Genomic DNA, 19477 nt, shown 5'->3' on the forward strand with positions numbered 1-19477 from the left:
GGGGCAGGCTTCTTGTTGTGAGGACCAGCTGCGGAGTCTCTAGATCAGGGGTAGTCAAACTGCGGCCCTCCAGATGTCCATGGACTACAATTCCCATGAGCCCCTGCCAGCAAACGCTGGCAGGGGCTCATGGGAATTGTAGTCCATGGACATCTGGAGGTCCACAGTTTGACTACCCCTGCTCTAGACGCATCTTCCTTCGCCATCTCCTCAACGTGCACCAGGTAAGGGCCGTCTGCTTGTTGCTGATGAACAGGTGGCCGTCCTGTGCAAGTTTTCTGCAGCGGTTCTTGGAATCCCCTGTGAGGCTGGGCGTCTGTGTGCCTGCCTGGAGGAAGTGAGCTCACACCAATTACTTCACCCGGCGAGGGTGGAAACGCAAACCCCACACTTGCTCGAAGACTGTTATCATGGGCCATTATTGCTTAATTTTCAGCCATTGTTTTAGGCTCATCTCCAAGATCCATATTAGCTGTCAGGCCGAATGGGCTCGGTGTGCTGGTAATTGCGAGGCTCAATGTTTTATTCATAGCGTTACTCACGGAGAGGGTCCTTGGCGCAGAAGAAAAGAAGGAAGGAAGGAAAACATGGAAGAGAGATTTCGGGTTTTTTCCCCCCCTTTTGTCAGCATGGTGATCAAACGGGGAATCCCTTTCACAAAAAGGACCTTGGGTTTCCCTGCAAAAAATCCGAGAAGAAGAGTTGGTTTTCATACCCCGCTTTTCACTACCGGAAGGAGTCTGCAAGAACAGCTCTAAGAGGACTGACTAGCCCAGCTGGCTAAATGTGGAGGAGTGAGGATTCAAACTCAGCTCTCCTGGTTATTAGCTGCCATTCTTACCCAGCTGCTCCACACCATGTCATGCTAGATTTCCAGCAGATCATGAAGGAACACAGCTAGGTAATGCTAGGCTGCATCCAGATGCCACTGGGTCCTATGGCATCAGGGCACTGTGTCAGCCACTCACAATCGGATTTCCTTGTGTGGTCCAATGGCTGTCACTTGGCAGCTGAGTGTCCAACAAGTTACAGGCACAGTGCTGGACAGATCATGTAGGAATGCTTACTCTGCACCAGCAGCCTCACACATCACTCAATCAAGGCATCTTTTGTGATGGGCAACGGGGAGGGGGGGGGGGGTCACTGCGCCTAGCAGAAAAGGGGATGGCTGATCGACATGCCACAGATACAGCCAACTGCCCCGGCACTGGTTTTGTTGTTGTTGCTGATGGTGTACCTCTTTCCAGAGGGACTGCAACAGAAGAGCTAGATTCAAATCCAGTAGCACTGTAGAGATAAGGGTGCTGAGTGTCCTGCATAGTGCAGGAGGTTGGACTAGATGACCTATGAGGTCCTGTCCAACTCTATAAAAAAGATTTTGGGGGGAGGGGGGCATTAGGGTTTACCCCTGCCAGCATCTGGCACTCAGAGGTATACCGTTTATGAATACGGAAGCGCTGTTTGGCTTAATGGCCAGTGGGTGGGCCCAGTTCCCTTTATGAATATCGGCTTTGCAGTTGGCCAGCCTGCTCTGCCACTGAGCCAAAGGAGGCACCAGAGGTAGGCTGCTTCCACATCTTCAGGCTCTGCTCTTCCTTTGGCATCCTAGAGCTCCTGCTCCCTGTGCCAGCCCCATCTGGTTCCTTATTTTCTTAAAATAAATTGTTCTGGGTTTCCTTGGAGCAGACTTCTCCCCAGAGAAAACCCTGCAGGGTTTGCAGGTGTTCCAATGTGCACCCATGGCTCGGGGGGAGGGGCCATGTCTCCAACACTCTGCTTGGCATGCAGAAGATAGAATTTTAAGTCAGCTTCATATACTCACACATTTGGAGCCCTGCACGACATGCTCAAAGTCACCCAGCAAGCTCTTGAGAGCAGGGATCTGAACCCGGCCCTTTTGAGACCCAACTCCATCCACTGGACTCATGCACACATGAAACATAAACCCAGTTTATTACAAAACATTGTTTGAACTGCTTACCAGACTCAAGTTGTACAAAAATATTTGCAGAAGGGACCTCTTGTTCCAAAGCCATGAATAACTTCCTTCTATAGCCCGGCAAGCAGCAACAGTATACATATAGTGGTACGTATTCTGCCCCCCTATACACCCCTGGTTTGCATGAGGAAAGCCCCAAAAGGCTCCTAAAGGAACCCCAAGTCGCCCACCTGCATGCAGAAAACAAGCTGTCCTCAGATGGTTGCTGATTGAATAGGATTCCTTTGGGTCCCTGTAGTCTATGTCGCCCTCGAAAAATATTTAAAACTCTTTGGGAAAGACGGGGAGGAAGAAAGGAGAGAAAGAGAGGAAGGCTGGTGAGCCCGAGAGGAAGGAGTCAGCCAACGACACCCACACAAGGAAGAGTGCAGGATGCCTCAAATGAAGATCTCTTTCAGTCCTCTTCTGTGTCCTTAAAGTTGGTCATGTGCTGCCTATTTTAGACAATAGTATTGTCTTATGAAACCAAGCAAGGGATTCCCAGGGTAGATCCCAAATTCCACCCTCTGAAGGCCGTCCTGCAGAAAACTAGATGGGGACACCCTCTTTGGCTGGAGACAACTCCGGTGCCATAGCACCTGTGCCCATACAAAAGCCCCCATAGAAGCTGGACAGGATGTCCCCACCACCTGAGTACAATGCAAACACAGCATTGGCTGTTAGTAGTAGATGGGCCAAATATAAATGGGGTGGTACATGTGGGGCGGCAAATATAACCCCATTTGGACCTTGTCCTAGTCCAGATCAGCCAGGCTGGCCTGACCTCAACAGATCTTGGAAGCTAGGCAGAGACAGCCCTGGTGACTTTTTGCCTGGGAAGACATCAATGTTATGACACAGAGGCCGAGAAAAGTGTCTCTGACCTTGAAAACCCTACAGAGTTGCTGTTGGTTGGCTGCGACTTGATGGCACTTTCCCCACCCACATTGCTCAAAGCACTTGTTATTATTTTTATTATTATTATTATATTTATATTTATACCCCGCCTCCCCCCGAAGGCTTGAGGCTGTGGAGTATCGGGTTACAATCCATACAACAGCCTTGTATGGTAGACCGCTGTGATCCTCTCCCTTTTGCAAATGGGGGTTGAAGCTAAGGTGGGGAGAAAGTGGCGAGACTAGAACCAGGGGGCTTCAAAAGCACCAGGCCAGAGTAAGGAAACGTTCACGGTATGTACACTGTGCCAACTGTAGCAGAATTCCCTGGTCAGCTCAATGTTTATGATACAATCAGAGACAAATATATTTATGCACAGAAACAAGTACATATACTGGGTGAGCACAGAGGGACCAGGATGTCTCCTGGAATTGCTCTATCCCATCCAGGCAGGTGGTTTGATCTGAGCGCCATTCTGCACATGAGGCCAAGGTGCACCGTGAGCAGAACCTTGCACCTTGGGCTTGTTCAGGACAGAGGGTTGTGCTTGGCCTCATTCCCTGCTCCCTCCCCTCCATCTTAACACAAGCACAATTTCCATTTTAATTCCCCTCCATCTTAACACAAGCACCCTCAGGGGTAGTCAACCTGTGGTCCCCCAGATGTTCATGGGCTACAATTCCCATCAGCCCCTGCCAGCAAACGCTGGCAGGGGCTCATGGGAATTGTAGCCCATGAACATCTGGAGGACCACAGGTTGACTACCCCTGCCCTAAACCACCAAATTCCGTTCGCATACGAGGCAGCAGAAGGAAGATCGCTTTCCTTACACTAAGGTTGTCAAATGTGAATTTGGGCTTCAGTGGGAAAGTAGGCTGTTTTCACACTGATACGCGTCGAAGGTGCATGTGTCTTCTGACCTGACACAATGAATGAAGTGCCCACAGCTTTGTGGACAACACGTCAGTGGCAGGAGCTTCTGCAGCACCAGAGAGACCACTGGTTTCCTCCCTTGACTTTGGCCTTGCTCATCTACCCCTTCTTCCCTGCCCACAAGGCAAGGCTGGGGAAGGGGCAGGATTCATCTTGTGATGCTCCTAATATAAATGCAAAAGCATATTGACTGAGTTAAGAGGCACTGTGTTTGGAGGGTTATGCTGGGAAATAATACGAGTCCGTCAGCTGCGGAAAGGACTTAGCAGGACGGGGGATGAAGGAGCGATGTGGGCAAAGGTTTGGTTCCCACATTAGGTTTCTAAATGCAGATTGTTCCTAAGGCTCATGAACATGTGATGTTTGCACTCCCACACCAGGGATGCATTATGGGGCTGGGGAGTAAGGGGGAACTATGCAAAGCCCGGGAAGTTGATTGAAATAGTCCGTCTTGACTCAGCCATCGAATTGTCTTATTGCAGACCAGAACGTGGTCTGGTCATGACGCCTCTACCTCAGCCTCTCTCACAGCTCCAAGTTTGTCCTCCTTCAAAAGAAATGTTCTCCTTGTCGAGGCCAAAAGCCATTGTTGCCATCAAGAAATAACTGCCTTGCCCCACTGCCGGGCTGGGCGGTCGTTAAGGAACTTGGATCTGCAAGTCTTCGTCTTCATCCAGGTCGCTGGCACCATCACCAGGGTTGTCGGGCCCAAAACGCGAACTGCGGATCTTTCCAAAGAGGGGGATGTTCTGCTGCCGACGAAGCCTGTTCCGAGAGAGAACATTCAGTTTTACTGGCTCCTGTGCACAAACAGCCTCTTGCAGCTTAATCCAGAGGCATCAAAGGTAAGGCCTAGGCCAGGGGTCCCCAACCTTTGGAGCCTATGAGCACCTTTCGAATTCTGACATAGTGTGGTAGAGCCAGCCACAAAATGGGTGCCACACTATCACAGGTATAGATTCTTGAAGACGAAGAAGAAGAAGAAGAAGAAGAAGAAGAAGAAGAGTTGGTTCTTATATGCCGCTTTTCTCTACCCGAAGGGGGCTCAAAGTGGCTTACAGTCGACTTCCCTTTCATCTCCCCACAACAGAAGCCCTGTGGGGTGGGTGAGGCTGAGAGAGCCCTGATATTACTGAAGAAGAAGAAGAGTTGGTTCTTATATGCCGCTTTCCCCTACCTGAAGGAGGCTCAAAGTGGCTTCCAGTTGCCTTCCCTTTCCTCTCCCCACAACAGACACCCTGTGAGGGAGGTGAGGCTGAGAGAGCCCTGATATCACTGCTCGGTCAGAACAGTTTTATCAGTGCTGTCGGGCGTCCAAGGTCACCCAGCTGGCTGCATGTGGGGGAGTGCAGAATCGAACCTGGCATGCCAGATTAGAAGTCCGCACTCCTAACCACTACACCAAACTGGCTCTCTTGTGGCTGTGGTGGCAGTTGTTGCCGAAGCAATGTTTTTAGAAAGCTGCCCAGCCAATCAAATCTCCAATGATCAGTCAGAAGCCTTGCTGGGCAAACGCCCCACCCAGTTCATAAAGACGCTTGGTGGTTGCTAGGACAGGGGTGAGTGGGAGTCATAAGACTCACCACCACCAGGTTGGGGACCCCTACTCTCGGGGATCACATCAGGTCCTTTGGAGACCCTATCCCACACTCCACACATATCAATGGACCATCTTCAGGGCTAGAAAACTTCGACAGAGCAACAGGGTGCTTCTATGACATGCCCTGTCATCTTTTGCAAATTGGTGTGTGTTCACCTCCCACACACCCTCAAGGTGTGGCCCTCAAGGCACACAGAAGAAGGTTTTTTGTGCTCCCATTCCATCCATATCACTTTAACAGCGGGCAGGTCTCCAGAAGAGAAGGTCCCCCAGTTTTAGAATCCAAGCATGGTGAAATGGGAGTCAAATTTAAATGGAAGGGATTTGGGGGAGGGCAGAAGAGAAATGGCATGTGGGGAAATGACCCACATGTCCATCTTGCCGCTTGGCGCTGGCCCCACATGAAGCACCTTTTCTGTAAAGACAAAAGCACTCATGTCCTATCACAACAACATTCCTCTACCCACAACCCATTTCCTACAAATTCATGGCCGATAGCCAGCTTGCACTAAGTTATGATAATGAAACGTCCCTTCTAGATGGACTAGATGACCCAGGAGGTCCCTTCCAACTCTATGATTCTATGATTCTCATCTCAGCTAACTACACAGAAATCTCCCCTTTGGCTTGAGATCCCCTCCCAGCATGGGGGAAAGAAGGCTGGCAGATGCTATGTGCATTCCTCTCTCTTGCCTCCAAGCTGCGCAGAAAGCTTTTCCTAAAGATAATCCCCCCTTTGGAGGAGAGACCCCAGCCGGAGTTATTCTGGGAGTGGCGATTTTTTGCAGATAATCAATATTCCATGGATTTCCCTCCCCCTTTGTTTCACTTTAGGCTCTCCGCAAGGAACGATCCTTTTCCCAATAGAGCCCAGCAGATGTAAATAAACCTGTTCCCTCCGCACCACGATAGCTATCTTCCTGGCCCAAACCTCGTCCAACTAAGTGGGTGTTCTATGCTGATAAAGGCGAATTCCGACAGGCGGTCCCTCAGAGGCTCCAAGCAGCACTTAATAGACTTTTTGATTCAAGCAAGGGAAGATTGCTTAAAGCCTTTTTTCCCCCAGACCTGGAGTATATAATGACAGGATATTAGTATCTGGAATCTTTGCCAAGGGCAGGGCAGGCTAGGGGGGAGATGAGCTGATACCATCACCCATCTCAAGGGCTGTGTCCACAGAGGTTGAGGCCCAGCTCTTCAACCAAACAGGAGCACGGGGGCTTTTTTGGGGGGGGGGGGGAACCATCTACTCACAGCCATTCCCAGAAAGCTCCCCACTCATCCTGTGCTCAACTGCCATACAAAAGTCATAGAATCACAGAATAATAGAGTTGGAAGGGACCTCCTGGGTCATCTAGTCCAACCCCCTGCACTATGCTGGACACTCACATCCCTATCGCTCATCCGTTGTAACCTGCCACCCCCTCGAACTTTCACAGAATCAGAGATAACGTGATACTAGAAACATGTCCTAAAAACAAGCTGGTTGCTGGCTTAAGAGCAGTTCTCACATCAGGTGTGCTTTTTGTACAAATCCGCCAAAGAGGCAGGGATAACCTTCTGCTTCCAAAAACTGCATCTTTGCAGTGCTGGTGATCAGCTGGGGTGAAGGGAGGTCTGTGTATTCCTGCTCTACCTTCACCTTGCAACAGGTCAGGGCTGACTCTAAAGAAGCAGAGGCATTTAGCAGCATCCCCAGGTCCTCACTTTGCAAAGGACACTCAGGTTAGAGGTACACAGAGAGTTTTGGGTTTTGCAGAGCCAGCCATTCCAGGTTCAAAGGTCTACTGAGGGTGCCTGGCACAAACATCCCCAAGACCAGGAGCTGACCCTGCAACAGGTCCTCGGCACTTCCCTGCCCCAGCCACAGCAGTATTGGACTGATTTAGCTTTGGAGATGTGTTTGTTGCCTAGGTCAGCAATCAACTCAGGCACTGAAAACCAGGCAGCAAATTAAAATATCAGTCACAAGCCTGCCCAGCAGACAGATTTGGATGGGGCTTTCACTCTGAGCAGACCCTTCAAAAACTGGTGGGCTCCAGGTAACTGCCCATCCTTACCAGGTAGCAGTGCAAACTATGCCTCCTGCTGGAGGTTGGGCATTCTAGACCAGGGGTAGTCAACCTGTGGTCCTCCAGATGCCCATGGACTACAATTCCCATGAGCCCCTGCCAGCAAATGCTGGCAGGGGCTCATGGGAATTGTAGTCCATGGACATCTGGAGGACCACAGGTTGACTACCCCTGTTCTAGACCACAACCGTCCTGGATCAGTCACTATCAAGGCTTTGGAGGATCCAGGGCCCAAATACCTCACAAGGAACTCTACTTTTATTATTGTCCGTCTCCTCTCCCACTAGCCCTTAATGCTGAGAAAACTGACTAGAAAATGTGGGAAGATGAGTAAAGAGAGAAGCAGGATAAATTATGCAAGATGCATCAAAATATGATAAATAAATAAAAAAGGGAACACGCCCATAAAAGATTTAACGTACGGTATTTTAGCAGGAGAGCTATTTTACGGCTTAAAGAAACAACACCTGTCCTGCAGGAACACAGAAAATGGTCACAAACAACATAAAACAGCACATTTCTATCAAAGTTAAATGGGAGAAAATGGACACAAAATTGTAAGTTCTGAAAGACTGTTCCCCCCCCCCTCTGTTTTGCTGTTATGTAGCATAGGGACAATGTCTTTCAAATGAAGAAGAGCAATCTGCCTTGAATCCCAGTGAGAGAGCAAGACAATAAACGAAAATAAACCAGTATGATTAATTCATCCCAAAGTCCCAGCTTTAGTAGACACACACATGCTTTTGCTTATTTTCTGTACTTGCATTCCAGAAGTCCAACTCTAGAACCTCCAATTTCAGTCTTGTGTTTTCTGCACTACCACCTTTCTCAGAAAGATGGAAAAATTGGGCCAAGGGGCTTCATTTACACCAGGGGTAGTCAACCTGTGGTCCTCCAGATGTCCATGGACTACAATTCCCATGAGCCCCTGCCAGCAAATGCAGAACGCAGAATATTGTTGGGAAGCAGAGCTGTGGACACGTCAACCCAGGGCCCCTCCCCTTCCCATCCCCTCCAGGCCCGTTATTGGCCTTTTTGTGGGGGTTGGGTGGGCAGGTCAACATTATATATGGTCATATATCACCCAATAAATATTTAACAATTGTAAAAATATATATTAAAAATTGATCAACTCCCACCCAATTGAGAGATTCTTCCAGAGTTTCACAAAAACCTAGTTGAGAGATTCTGCTCTAACAGCAAACGCTGGCAGGGCCTCCTGGGAATTGTAGTCCATGAACATCTGGAGGACCACAGGTTGACTACCCCTACTTTGGACAACACTGTGTGCAAAGATATTTCCCTGATTGTGAATTTGGGCCTGTCTCGGTGGAGTTTCCCAGCTCCTGAATTCTATGCTACTTTATAAAAAACATGGCAGGTGGCCAGACTCTCTACTCCTTTCATGGGGACCTAATTTGTATTATCAACGAGATATTTTCAGCATAATTAACCCTGATCTTCCCTGAATTCTCTAGTGAAAAATATATGCATCAGTTTTCCAGTCCAAAGCCACAGACCCTGAATGGAGTATACCTCAGCTATAATGATTTCTACTTTTTTTTTTTACGGGAAAAAGCATGAATTATTTAAAGAAAGAGGGTGGTGGGATTTGCTAGGGTGGGAGGGATGAGGAGGCTCCATTATTCTCATATGATTTAATGGCAACATCCCCAATAAAAGAAGATAAAAATCATTTTTTAAAAAAAATAAAATACCCAGCTGCCTCCTCTTCAAAGGCTCTTTGGATGGAGCAGGATCGATTTGTCTGGCATGCATCTCAGCGTTTTATTGCTAGAGAAGCACACATGCAAATTAAAAAAAAGAAGAAGACGTTTAATAGGCAATAAAAACGAGAGTCTCTCTTAAAGGCACTTTGCTGGGTATGTGGCTCTAACCTGATCCCAACCTGTCATTTCTCCTTCTGGAAAGAGCTATTGCTCTTAGGCCAGCTTTTTTCCAATGGGGGAATCAGAGGGGTCCTTCTTTGAGAGAACTTCATCACCCCCCAGTGGCAGAGAGGAATATATGCAAGGAAGAGCCTCCACGGACCTATCTACTTCACAGCTTTCCAAGGCCAGCTTCAGCCTCTCCAGGCAATTCCTCTACCTTCTCTTGCCTTCTCAGGGCTGTTTTCCCCATACTCACACCTCAAGGGGAAGGTGTTCCAACCTGGACAATCATTCTGTCTACGAGAGACCACTAGCTTGACACACCTATAAGGTAGCTTCATGTGTTCATTAAAGGAGAGGAGGAGGAGAAGGAGAAGGAGAAGGAGAAGGAGAAGGAGAAGGAGAAGGAGAAGGAGAAGGAGAAGGAGGAGGAGGAGGAGGAGGAGGAGGAGAAGGAGGAGGAGAAGGAGAAGGAGGAGGAGAAGGAGGAGGAGAAGGAGAAGAAGAAGAAGAGTCGGTTCTTATATACCACTTTTCTCTACCTGAAGGAGTCTCAGAATGGCTCACAGTCGCCTTCCCTTTCCTCTCTCCACAACAGACACCCTGTGAGGTGGGTGAGGCTGAGAGAGCCCTGATATTACTGCTCAGCCAGAACAGCTTTATCAGTGCTGTGGCAAACCCAAGGTCACTCAGCTGGTTGCATGTGGGGAAACAGGGAATCAAATCTGGTTCACCAGATCAGAAGTCCGGACTCCTAACCACTGCACCAAGCTGGCTCTCTGTTTGTCTCTTAGTTGACAAAGTTGAGTGCTGCAATCCAAAACAGCAATTTGTGCATGAGTAAGAACACTTTGAGTGCGGCTGGATCTTCCTGTGAAGTGTTCTTTGCCAGACCCCTACTGCTTGCTGAGGCAAGCCGCTGTTCAGTTTTCAAAGTGGCTTGCCTCTTCAGCACTAAGAGCTGTGGACAGGGGCTTCTACTGACCATCAATCAAGTGCAGAGGAACAGAGTGGTCTCCATGCATGGGTGTAAAATAGCTTTTGGGATCTCGCTGTTGGCCTGGTGCGTTTTGGGAAAGTTCCTGCTGTCTCTTTTGAGGATGGGAATGACGGCTTCCTCTGCACCATCTAGCTTGGTTCGCTTGCATGAGAGATCTTGAGGGATTTGTTCTGACAGCAATGCTCTGTATTCCACGGTCCCCTGTGGGTAACATCCCTTAAGCTACAAGTCCCACTTCAGAGATTATGATTCCAGCACGACTGACACATGCAGTGTTATACCATGTGTGTTTCTCCTCTGATCTCCGGGGCCATTTCGAGCTAGGCTCTCCTACACACCTGGAAATGCAGTTGGAATCAGGAAACTCCCAAGGGGACAGGTCAACAAGGCCAGCAGGGACTTAAGGGGACAGGAAGACTTCATAATGGACCATCAGGCAGCTTCACATGAACTCTTACCAAAGTCTGTGGCTGGACTGAGGTCACCAGTGGGCTGATCTCAGTTTTGAATCCAGGCACTCTCCCTTCAGCATTGACCTTCCTCTTTCTCCCCAGCACTCAATTTCCCGTCTTTCGGGCTCTTATATTCTGCTGTTGCAAAAAAGCAGTCCCTCTGTATTCCTTTGCCGGCATAAGGCAACATGCAGATGGGCTGTGTGTGTAAATTATAAGATCCGCAGATGATTGCCACGCTTTTAGCTCTGAGTGCTACTATAACGAGGCTAATTGGAAAAGCTCCTATCTCCTCGGCTGAGATAAGCCCTCGGCTGAGTCCTTTCCGGGTAGGGAAGATTGTGTCAAGGGGATGGGGAGGGTAGGCGGTGGGGAGCCAGGTGGGTGAGTTTTCTTCACTGATAAATTGCAGGGGAGCATCAAGGGGAACTCTTCAAATTGCTGCAATCTGTCTCCCAGGGGCTTACCTGTCAGCAGCGGGCTGCTGATGGGGAGGGAGAGAGGGAGGGGATGCGAGGGAGAGGGAACGTCATGCCTTATCAGAGAAGCAGCGCTGTGATGAAATGGAGAGGGCTGAAGGGGAGTCCTCGGTCACCCTCCCACCATCTCTCTCTGTCACTTTCATCCAAAGGAGGTTGGGAGGTTAAATGGGGGGGGGGGGTTCAGCCCCCTATCCAACCCGTGCTGCTTGGAAGCTATCAAGGTTCGCGTCATGAAAGCTCCTGCTGGAAGAAACGTTGTTTGTCTTCATTTTGCCAGTGGGACTCCTGTTTTGTTTTTTTTTTTGCTGCAATAGAACTTAGCGGCTGCCCTTCTGGAATACTCCAAGGTGGGACAATGCGTCTTCATGTCCAGAAGGAAGTGCACTACAGCAGGGGTAGTCAACCTGTGGTCCTCCAGATGTCTATGGACTACAATTCCCATGAGCCCCTGCCAGAAAACGCTGTCAAGGGCTCATGGGAATTGCAGTCCATGGATATCTGGAGGACCACAGGTTGACTACCCCTGCACTACAGGATCCCAAGAGATCTAATCTGGGACTCCTTGCAAAAGAGAGCTGGAACGGGGGAGCTACTTTCTTGCTGTGCTTTGCACACACACCTTGTAAGCACCCTCCACCTGACAGCCAGGTCGCTGGCCTGGGAGGTCTAGTAGTAGTTAAGACCGGCGACCTCTAATCTGGAGAACTAGGGTTTGGTTCCCCACTCCTCCTCCACATGCAGCCAGCTGGGTGACCTTGGGCCAGTCACAGTTCTCTCAGAGCTCTCTCAGCCCCACCCACCTACCTCACAGGGTGTCTGCTGTCGGGAGAGGAGTGGAAGGCGATTGTAAGCCGCTTTGAGACTCCTTTGGGTAGTGGAAAGCGGGGTACCAAAAGCCAGCTCTTCTTTATGACATCCATCCAACAAAATGCATCCACATGCAAGCTGGTGGAATCTAAACCTGCCTAGCAGTGCCATCCTAAGCAGTGTTGAGCCTGTTTTCCTCAATGGCTTTGGAAGAGTATAATTCTACTTAGGATTGCATGGTAGATGACCATGGGCCAATCTATCTCCCTCTCCCCCTCCCCCTCCCCCTCTCCCCCTCTCTAAGGGTTGCTGCAAGAATGAAAGAGCTGGAAGGATCTTCATTAGATAACCTTGGGCTAATCACTTTCTTGGTCCCTAAATCTTCAGACTAAGGGAAAAGAAGTGTTCTCCCAGGAAGTCTAACCGACCTTGCAGAGTTGTAGGGAGTGCAAAATAGAGAGGGACAGACACAACCTGCTTCCCTGAGGAAGGGCAGATTTTAAAAAGTTAAATCCTGCCCATTCCTCTGCCATACCCACCCCCCCAGCTGTGAGCATTTCTCCCCCTTCCAGTCAATTTGCAGCATCTCAGCCAGCAGGGAGAGGCTGATATTCAGCTTGCTTGATCTGTGCTGCTCTTTTGATGTAGGACCCACCCACCCCCTACACACTCGCTCTCTTTCTCTTCTCCATGATTGACAGTTGTGGCTTCTCCCATCGTAACTAATGTGGCTTTTAAGATCTATAGAAAGAATCCATGGGTTTGGCTTAAGTTAGCTAATTGCTGTGAATGCCAAAGACGTTGACAGGTGGGGACTCTTCAAAGACTGTTCCCTGCAAATAAGAAGGGGGAGTCCCATCAAAGCAGCCAGTATGATGGAGCCAATGTATCCATCTCTTTGGAGGCTGAGTAGGGTTAATTGATCTGAAGTAGCGGCTAGCTAGATCCTGATTGCAACCAATTCCGGGCAGTTCACCACTGTTGCTTTCTCTTCCTTCCATTTCCAGCCATCCTCTTCTCCACCCCCCCGGACTACCAGCTGTTTTGGCCACTTCCACCCTACCTGGATTGTAGATGCTCCAGCTGAACTTGGAGGTTCTCGCTCTGTTCTGTCTGCTCGTCGAGCGACCGCTGCAATTTCCGTGTCTGGTTATGAGCCTCGTCGAGCTGCAAAATGGACAGAAGAACATGCAGGAGGGCTCCAGCCGAGCAGAGCAAAAATCACCCCCCCCACACACCTGTTCCAAATAATCTCGTGGCACACCCGGATGTCAGCAGCCACTTCCCAGTTGAGTAAATGAGGCATAATTAAGCAGCCTTCTAGGGGGAACCGTTTAAAAAACAGCCCTGCTTTGGATCTATGTCAACTGAACGAATCCCAAAGAGAACAGGCTTCTTTGGGAAGTGGTGGGTTCTCCATTTTTGGGAATTTTTAAACAGAGGCTGGATAGCCATCTGACAGAGAGGCTGATTCTGTGAAGGCTTAAGGGGGTGGCAGGTTACAGTGGATGAGCGATAGGGTTGTGAGTGGTGCAGGGGGTTGGACTAGATGACCCAGGAGGTACCTTCCAACTTTATTGTTCTATGATTCTAGCAGATCTTGGCCCCTGCACCTTTAGGCTAAGGGGAAAATAAGCGTTCCCCCAGGTATGCCCACTGCAATCCCTACAAGGCAGGGGTCCTCAATGTGCTGCCCATGGGCACCACAGCCTCTGCAGACACCCTTCCTGGCACCCACCAAGTGTTTTTAGAAAATGTGGTGGGACCTTTTGCCTAGCAAAGCTTCTAACTGGTCACTGGAGATCTGATTGGCTGTGCTGATTTTTTTTTCACACTTGCTTCAGCGTTTGTTGCCACGGCAGCACAAGGATCTTTACAAAATTTCTGAAGGTAAGCTGCAGCAGCCGTTTTGTGGTTGTCTCCAGCTCCTGCAGCAGCCGTTGGGGCCCTGCTCCCACCACCCTGGCAGAATCCCAAGGGTGACCACAGGCTCAAGAAGGCTGGAGACTCCTTCCTTAAAGCTTCTGAAGTCCCCTGAGTTATCCCAGGAAAGCAGCCGGGAGCCACCGTGATTACTTTCATCATTGAGATCTGCAGGAAGCTGGCCTCCAACATGGAGCTTGGACATGTGCTCACAGCTAGATTTCAGGCTGGGTCCCTAAATAAATGTTTTAGGAATGAGGTAGAGCAGGGGTAGCCAACCTGTGGTCCTCCAGATGTCCATGGACATCTGGAGGACCACAGGTTGACTACCCCTGAGGTAGAGGGAGGAGAGGTGAATGGAGACGCGGATTACCTCGTCCTCTGCCTGGGCCAGCTCCTTCTTGAGTTCTTCTACCCGCAAGCGTAGCTTCTTCACCTCCCCTTCGTGCTGCTCCACACGCCGGTTCGCGTGGGCCAGCTCGGCCGTCTTCTCCTGGTACTGCTTCTTCAGCTTGGCATGGATGTGCTTCAGGTCGGCCAGTTCCTGAGAGAAGCAAACTCAGTGACCAGGGCTTCCCCGAGGAAACCGAGCCACACAGAACCACATTGCCAATACGGAAAGCCGCCACACTCCCTCCTCTTAGATATACGTTGAATAAAACAGTGTTGCGCTTTCTTGATCTACCCTTCAACATACCAAAAGCTGCCTTTTACTGCATTAGCCCCTTGGTCTATCAAGGTCAGTGTTGTCTACTCAGATCAGCCATGGCTCTCCAGGGTCTCAGGTATAGGTCTTTCACATCGCCTCCTACCTGTTCCTTTTAACTGGAGAGGCTGGGGACCGAACCTGGGACCTTCCGCATGCAAAGCAGAGGCTATTCTACTGAGCCACCGAACCTCTCCTTCTAATTCAGGGGCACTCTCCAATGCAAGCAGTCCAGGGCTGTGCCTTGGTTGCAATGAATTCCAAGCACTAACCAGGGCAGACCCTGCTTAGCTTCTGAGATCTGATGAGGCCGCATTCTGCTATGCCTCCTTCCCTCCCCTGTCTCAAATGCAAGATTACAAAAGATAGTTTCCCTTGCTTGTCTTTTAAAGGCTAAAGCAGTGGTTCCCAGTCATGCGCATCCTTCCAGCCAATGTGGCATTTGTTTGTTTTACACTCATGTCTCCCTACAGCGGCCTCATAAAGCCGGTTCTATTTTCGGACTGGCTCTCTCTCTTTCTTGCCGAACTTTCCCTTGGTGCTGCTCCTACTGACCTAGATAGCCCAACTGTTTGACTCAGGTTTACGGCAGCTCAGCAAGGCCGCTTTATGGGTTGCCTCCTAATCTGATGCCCAGCGTCTGACAAAAAGCACACAAAGAAGACTTTCCTGGTGGGTTGTGTCCACGCCGAACACCTGCACATTGGCCTGAAGCAGACACCCAAGATTGTCTTGTGGGAAGCATTACTGGGGAGTACAACTGTCTCAACAGACAACCTGTATTGCTTCTTGGTTGTTTTAACTATTGAAGAACTCAGCCGGATGGAGCTGTGGTGCCACCTAGTCCTGGTGACCCGAGTCTGGTTTAGCCAAAAAGCTTCATTTGGTATCTCCTACCTCAAGGGTGGTCAACCTGAGGTCCTCCAGATGTTCATGGACTACAATTCCCATGAGCCCCTGCCAGCAGGCAGGGGCTCATGGGAATTGTCGCCCATGAACATCTGGAGGACCACAGGTTGACTCCCCCTGTCCTACCTCACAGGTCCCAGTTGTCAGAAGGCTTTAATCAGCTAAGCCTCTTTCTTTTGGACTTGAGCAAAGGTCACCTTATTCTTCTCAAAGAGCTCCGTCTGGATGGTCTTGAGATCGGTGTCGAGGGCGCTCGCCGTCTGCCTCCTCTTACGGGCCAAGACCTCCTCCAGGTCCTCGATCTGGGCCCGCAGCTTCTTGTTCTCCCGTTCCAGGTTGAGCTTCTCTGTCTCGAGGCGCTCGCGTTTCCCCCACTCTGCTGCATTCTCAGCTTGCAGACGCTCCATCTTCAGGAGGTAAAACGACAGAGGTACGGTCAGGCCGGCCACTGAGAAATGCCCGGAAGAGGCAGCTTGGTGACCCTCACAGACTATCCTTTGGTTGCTACAGGCCAGCTCAAAGGGCCGCAACTGAGACACGGAGCATGCGGGCTAAGACCAAAGGCCAGCGGCAGATCCACATTACAACCAACCCAAGTGGTATCTGACTTATTTCATTCGGGGTAGCGTGAGACACCCCAGAAGGCCTCTTTTGCTCCCACTGCATTAATATATCTAAATGCAAATCTCATGACCTCCCCCTAAGAGAGAATGGTGATAGCCACTTATACAGGAGTAAGTAAAGAGGTGAGTGGAGAGGACTAAACGTACCCCCTGTCCCTAATAACCCCACAGCTTGGGTGAGAGGCAAGTTCCCCCCCCCTTTCAAATCAATCCAAGGTTATGAGCATGCAGAACTGTCAGAACCACTAAGAACCCAGACGCATAGCTCCACACTTCTATTTGCACACCCCCATAGTGGATTCTGTTTCTATGCTGCTCTGTAATAGAATGCGGGGCTTCTACAGCCTCCTGTATAAGTTACGGCTTACTACATTGCTGGCTGGTGATGTGATGTCTGGCAAAAGTACTCATGACAAGGGTGGATTGTTGAAAGTAGAAATCTGCATTGTGAGTCGCAAAGGATTCATTTAAAAAAAGCTTTCCCAGTGCAATGTGCACCCTCCCTAGGCTCTGGAAGGTCAATATCCCCTAAAGGTTTCTTAATTTTCCAAAGGAAGTTGTAGAAGCCATTATTTTGAAGAGGAACCTTAGACACACCTCACGTCTCCATTTTTTCAGAGAGTTTTGAATCAGATGTCAAGGAACCACAGGTAAAGTAATGCAAATGTTCTCAGCGCCGTGGGTTGAAAAGATCGCATGAAATCATCATCAAATTCTCGAGGTGGATTTGTAGGGTGGCATGCTACTAGCAAAACACACTGAATCCACAAAGTCAAGAGGCTCTTGTCATAGCAGAGCCAGCCATGGGCTTTTGGTGCTGAGTTGTCATTAAATCTGAATGAGGCAAGTGGACATGTGACAGAAGACCTTAAGTGACTTAGAGGATCTGGACCTTTAAGTGACTTAGAGCAGGGGTAGTCAACCTGTGGTCCTCCAGATGTCCATGGACTACAATTCCCACGAGCCTCTACCAGCGTTTGCTGGCAGAGGCTCGTGGGAATTGTAGTCCATGGACATCTGGAGGACCACAGGTTGACGACCCCTGACTTAGAGGATCCAGTGAAGTGCCACACCCTAATGCTCACCTCTGACCGTAGCTCAGCCAATTTCTTGTCCATACTTGATCGAGCTCCCAGTTCATCTTCCAGATCCTCCGAGATACGTCCCAGTTCATCCTGGTGGATCTCCTTAAGAATGTTCAGCTGCACCAAGAAAGAGAGAAGCTAGAGACTCTCTGCTGCAATTAAGTCAGAGGGCGATGCTTCAAAAGCGAAAGGAAGATTGGGCTGGAGGAGAGGTCCCTTGGCAGGTGTGGATCTGGTAAGGACAGGTTGCTGTGCTGATTGGGAATTCTCCCTGGGCCTGTGAAGGGTTCCCCTTGGATGCAGGTGTATATGTTTCAATGTACTTTCAAGACATTTAAAAGGATAAAGAATAAGCTGCTTTGAAATTATGTATAAAACTGAGCGCATGGGTGCACCTTCCCGAAAATGCTAATACAAAATAAAAATCAACAGTGGAAAGTTAATGCTAGCTCATTTTAAAGACATACTTTAGTACACCAAAATCCTTAAAGTATTAGATTCTCTCCACCACCACCACCCTCCTTAGCGATCCTAATGCTGGTTTAAGAACTAATATTGGAAACTGCAGGTGGAAAGGAGAAGGGAAGATAAAATTAATGCTTGTTATTGTTTTATTGTAAACCACTTTGAGCAGCGTAGAAATCCAATCAATACACTAAGCGTCAGGCTATCTCTGAATAACAGCCAGCCTCCTACACCCTGCAGTGTATCAAGTCCCACCTTTAAACCTAACATTCTAGCTACAGGTAAACCTTGGATGAACGGGAACACTGTTTAACTCCCATCTTCTCAGGCCAGACAAGGCAGGGCCGGACAGCTTTCACAGCCAACATAGTGGCAGTACGTGACTGCTGTGACAGAGGACCAGGGGTCTGCAACCATAGCTAAGTCAGGACAGCCTCTGGATCCAGGGCCTGGAGGTTACCCACCTGTTTCAGGACTTCCTGCTTGTTCTTGTTCAGCTCCTCGAATTTGATCTTCCACTGGCTGAGTTCGCCTTCCAGCTTCTCGATGTTCTTGCTGAGGGACAGCTTATCCCTGCAAGAGACAGATGACAAGGCTCACAGCTGCAGCCCGAGCACTTAGGACTCCCCCCATAAAAAATACTGTGAATACCAGAGATGTCCCCCCAGTCATGTGACTGGAGAGGAAGTGATGTCACAGGCAGCACTCACTCCCGCTCCTTGAGTAACACTTTCTGAGATTCATCCAGACGGAGCTTCAGAGCCGTGATCTTGGTGGCCTCTTCCTCGATGACGGAGACGTCCTCCCACAGCAAACGGTTCCTTTCTTGGCGGGTGAAAGACGAGCGGACACTGACGGAGCTCCGTTGGTCCCAGCACTCAGAGCCTTCCTGCTTGCTTTTCAGAAGGTTCTCCATCAATTCGAACTCCTGCAGTGACTACAGATGATGCAGGGAAGGAGGGCAGGGAAAAGCAGAGAGAAGAGCCTCAGATGTTGGTGGCCACAATGCAAGAACAGGACTACAAGACATTATTATTATTATTATTACTATTATTATTATTATTATTATTATTATACATCGGAGGGTTTCACATGAAACTGGGTGTTATTGCTGGCTCAATTTCAAATAATGCAATACAGGGATGGCAGGAGAAGGAGAAGGAGAAGGAGAAGGAGAAGGAGAAGGAGAAGAAGTAGTATTGGTTCTTATATGTTGCTTTTTCTCTACCCGAAGGAGGCTCAAAGTGGCTTACAGTTGCCTTCCCTTTCTTCTCCCCACATCAGACACCCTGTGAGGTGGGTGAGGCTGTTAGAATCAAGGCAGACCAAGTGGTGAAGGCAATCTGAAGGGAGTCCCAGTTTGAAGGGGAAGTGCAATTTATGCCAATTCCTCTTTCTTGCCAGAGACCCCCAATTTGCTCCTCACACCATTCCTGAAGGCTCCCCCGGGAACAGCAATTGGGGGAGGTTAGTGGGCTGCATCAGGAGAGGGGGAAAGTTGTGTTCTGCTGATGGAAGTGAAACCTTTAGCCTGGATCCAACCCCTTGCCTGGTTCTTATTCTGGTCTTGATACCCAAAACCTCACAAGCAGGGCTGCCTCAGATTGACTGAATGATTGATAAGCATCTGACGGATGGCAGAAGCTGAGAGTA

At 49.4% G+C, this 19477-nt stretch overlaps 1 protein-coding gene and 1 long non-coding RNA gene across 3 annotated transcripts in view; both read right to left on the reverse strand.

The window, feature by feature from the left end:
- Positions 1–1936: 1936 nt before the first annotated feature.
- The window catches only part of CCDC102A (coiled-coil domain containing 102A), a 33050-nt gene continuing 15509 nt past the window's right edge, over positions 1937–19477 (reverse strand). For both annotated transcript variants that reach the window (XM_077310020.1, XM_077310021.1), the window contains exons 3-9: positions 18535–18761; positions 18289–18397; positions 17360–17476; positions 15849–16058; positions 14410–14580; positions 13177–13280; positions 1937–4573 (exon numbers count right to left, since the gene is read on the reverse strand). In XM_077310020.1, the coding sequence (XP_077166135.1) occupies positions 4447–4573; positions 13177–13280; positions 14410–14580; positions 15849–16058; positions 17360–17476; positions 18289–18397; positions 18535–18761 (1065 nt within the window). In that variant the 3' untranslated portion in view covers positions 1937–4446. The remainder of the gene's footprint in view (positions 4574–13176; positions 13281–14409; positions 14581–15848; positions 16059–17359; positions 17477–18288; positions 18398–18534; positions 18762–19477) is intronic.
- LOC143823774 (uncharacterized) lies at positions 4606–11666 on the reverse strand. The gene is made up of 3 exons (XR_013226576.1): positions 8763–11666; positions 7669–8364; positions 4606–7532 (listed from the first exon to the last, which is right to left on the reverse strand). It is a non-coding gene; the product is annotated as an uncharacterized LOC143823774 (long non-coding RNA).

The sequence above is a fragment of the Paroedura picta genome, chromosome 14 (assembly GCF_049243985.1).
Source record: "Paroedura picta isolate Pp20150507F chromosome 14, Ppicta_v3.0, whole genome shotgun sequence".
NCBI classification, from domain to species: Eukaryota; Metazoa; Chordata; class Lepidosauria; order Squamata; family Gekkonidae; genus Paroedura; species Paroedura picta.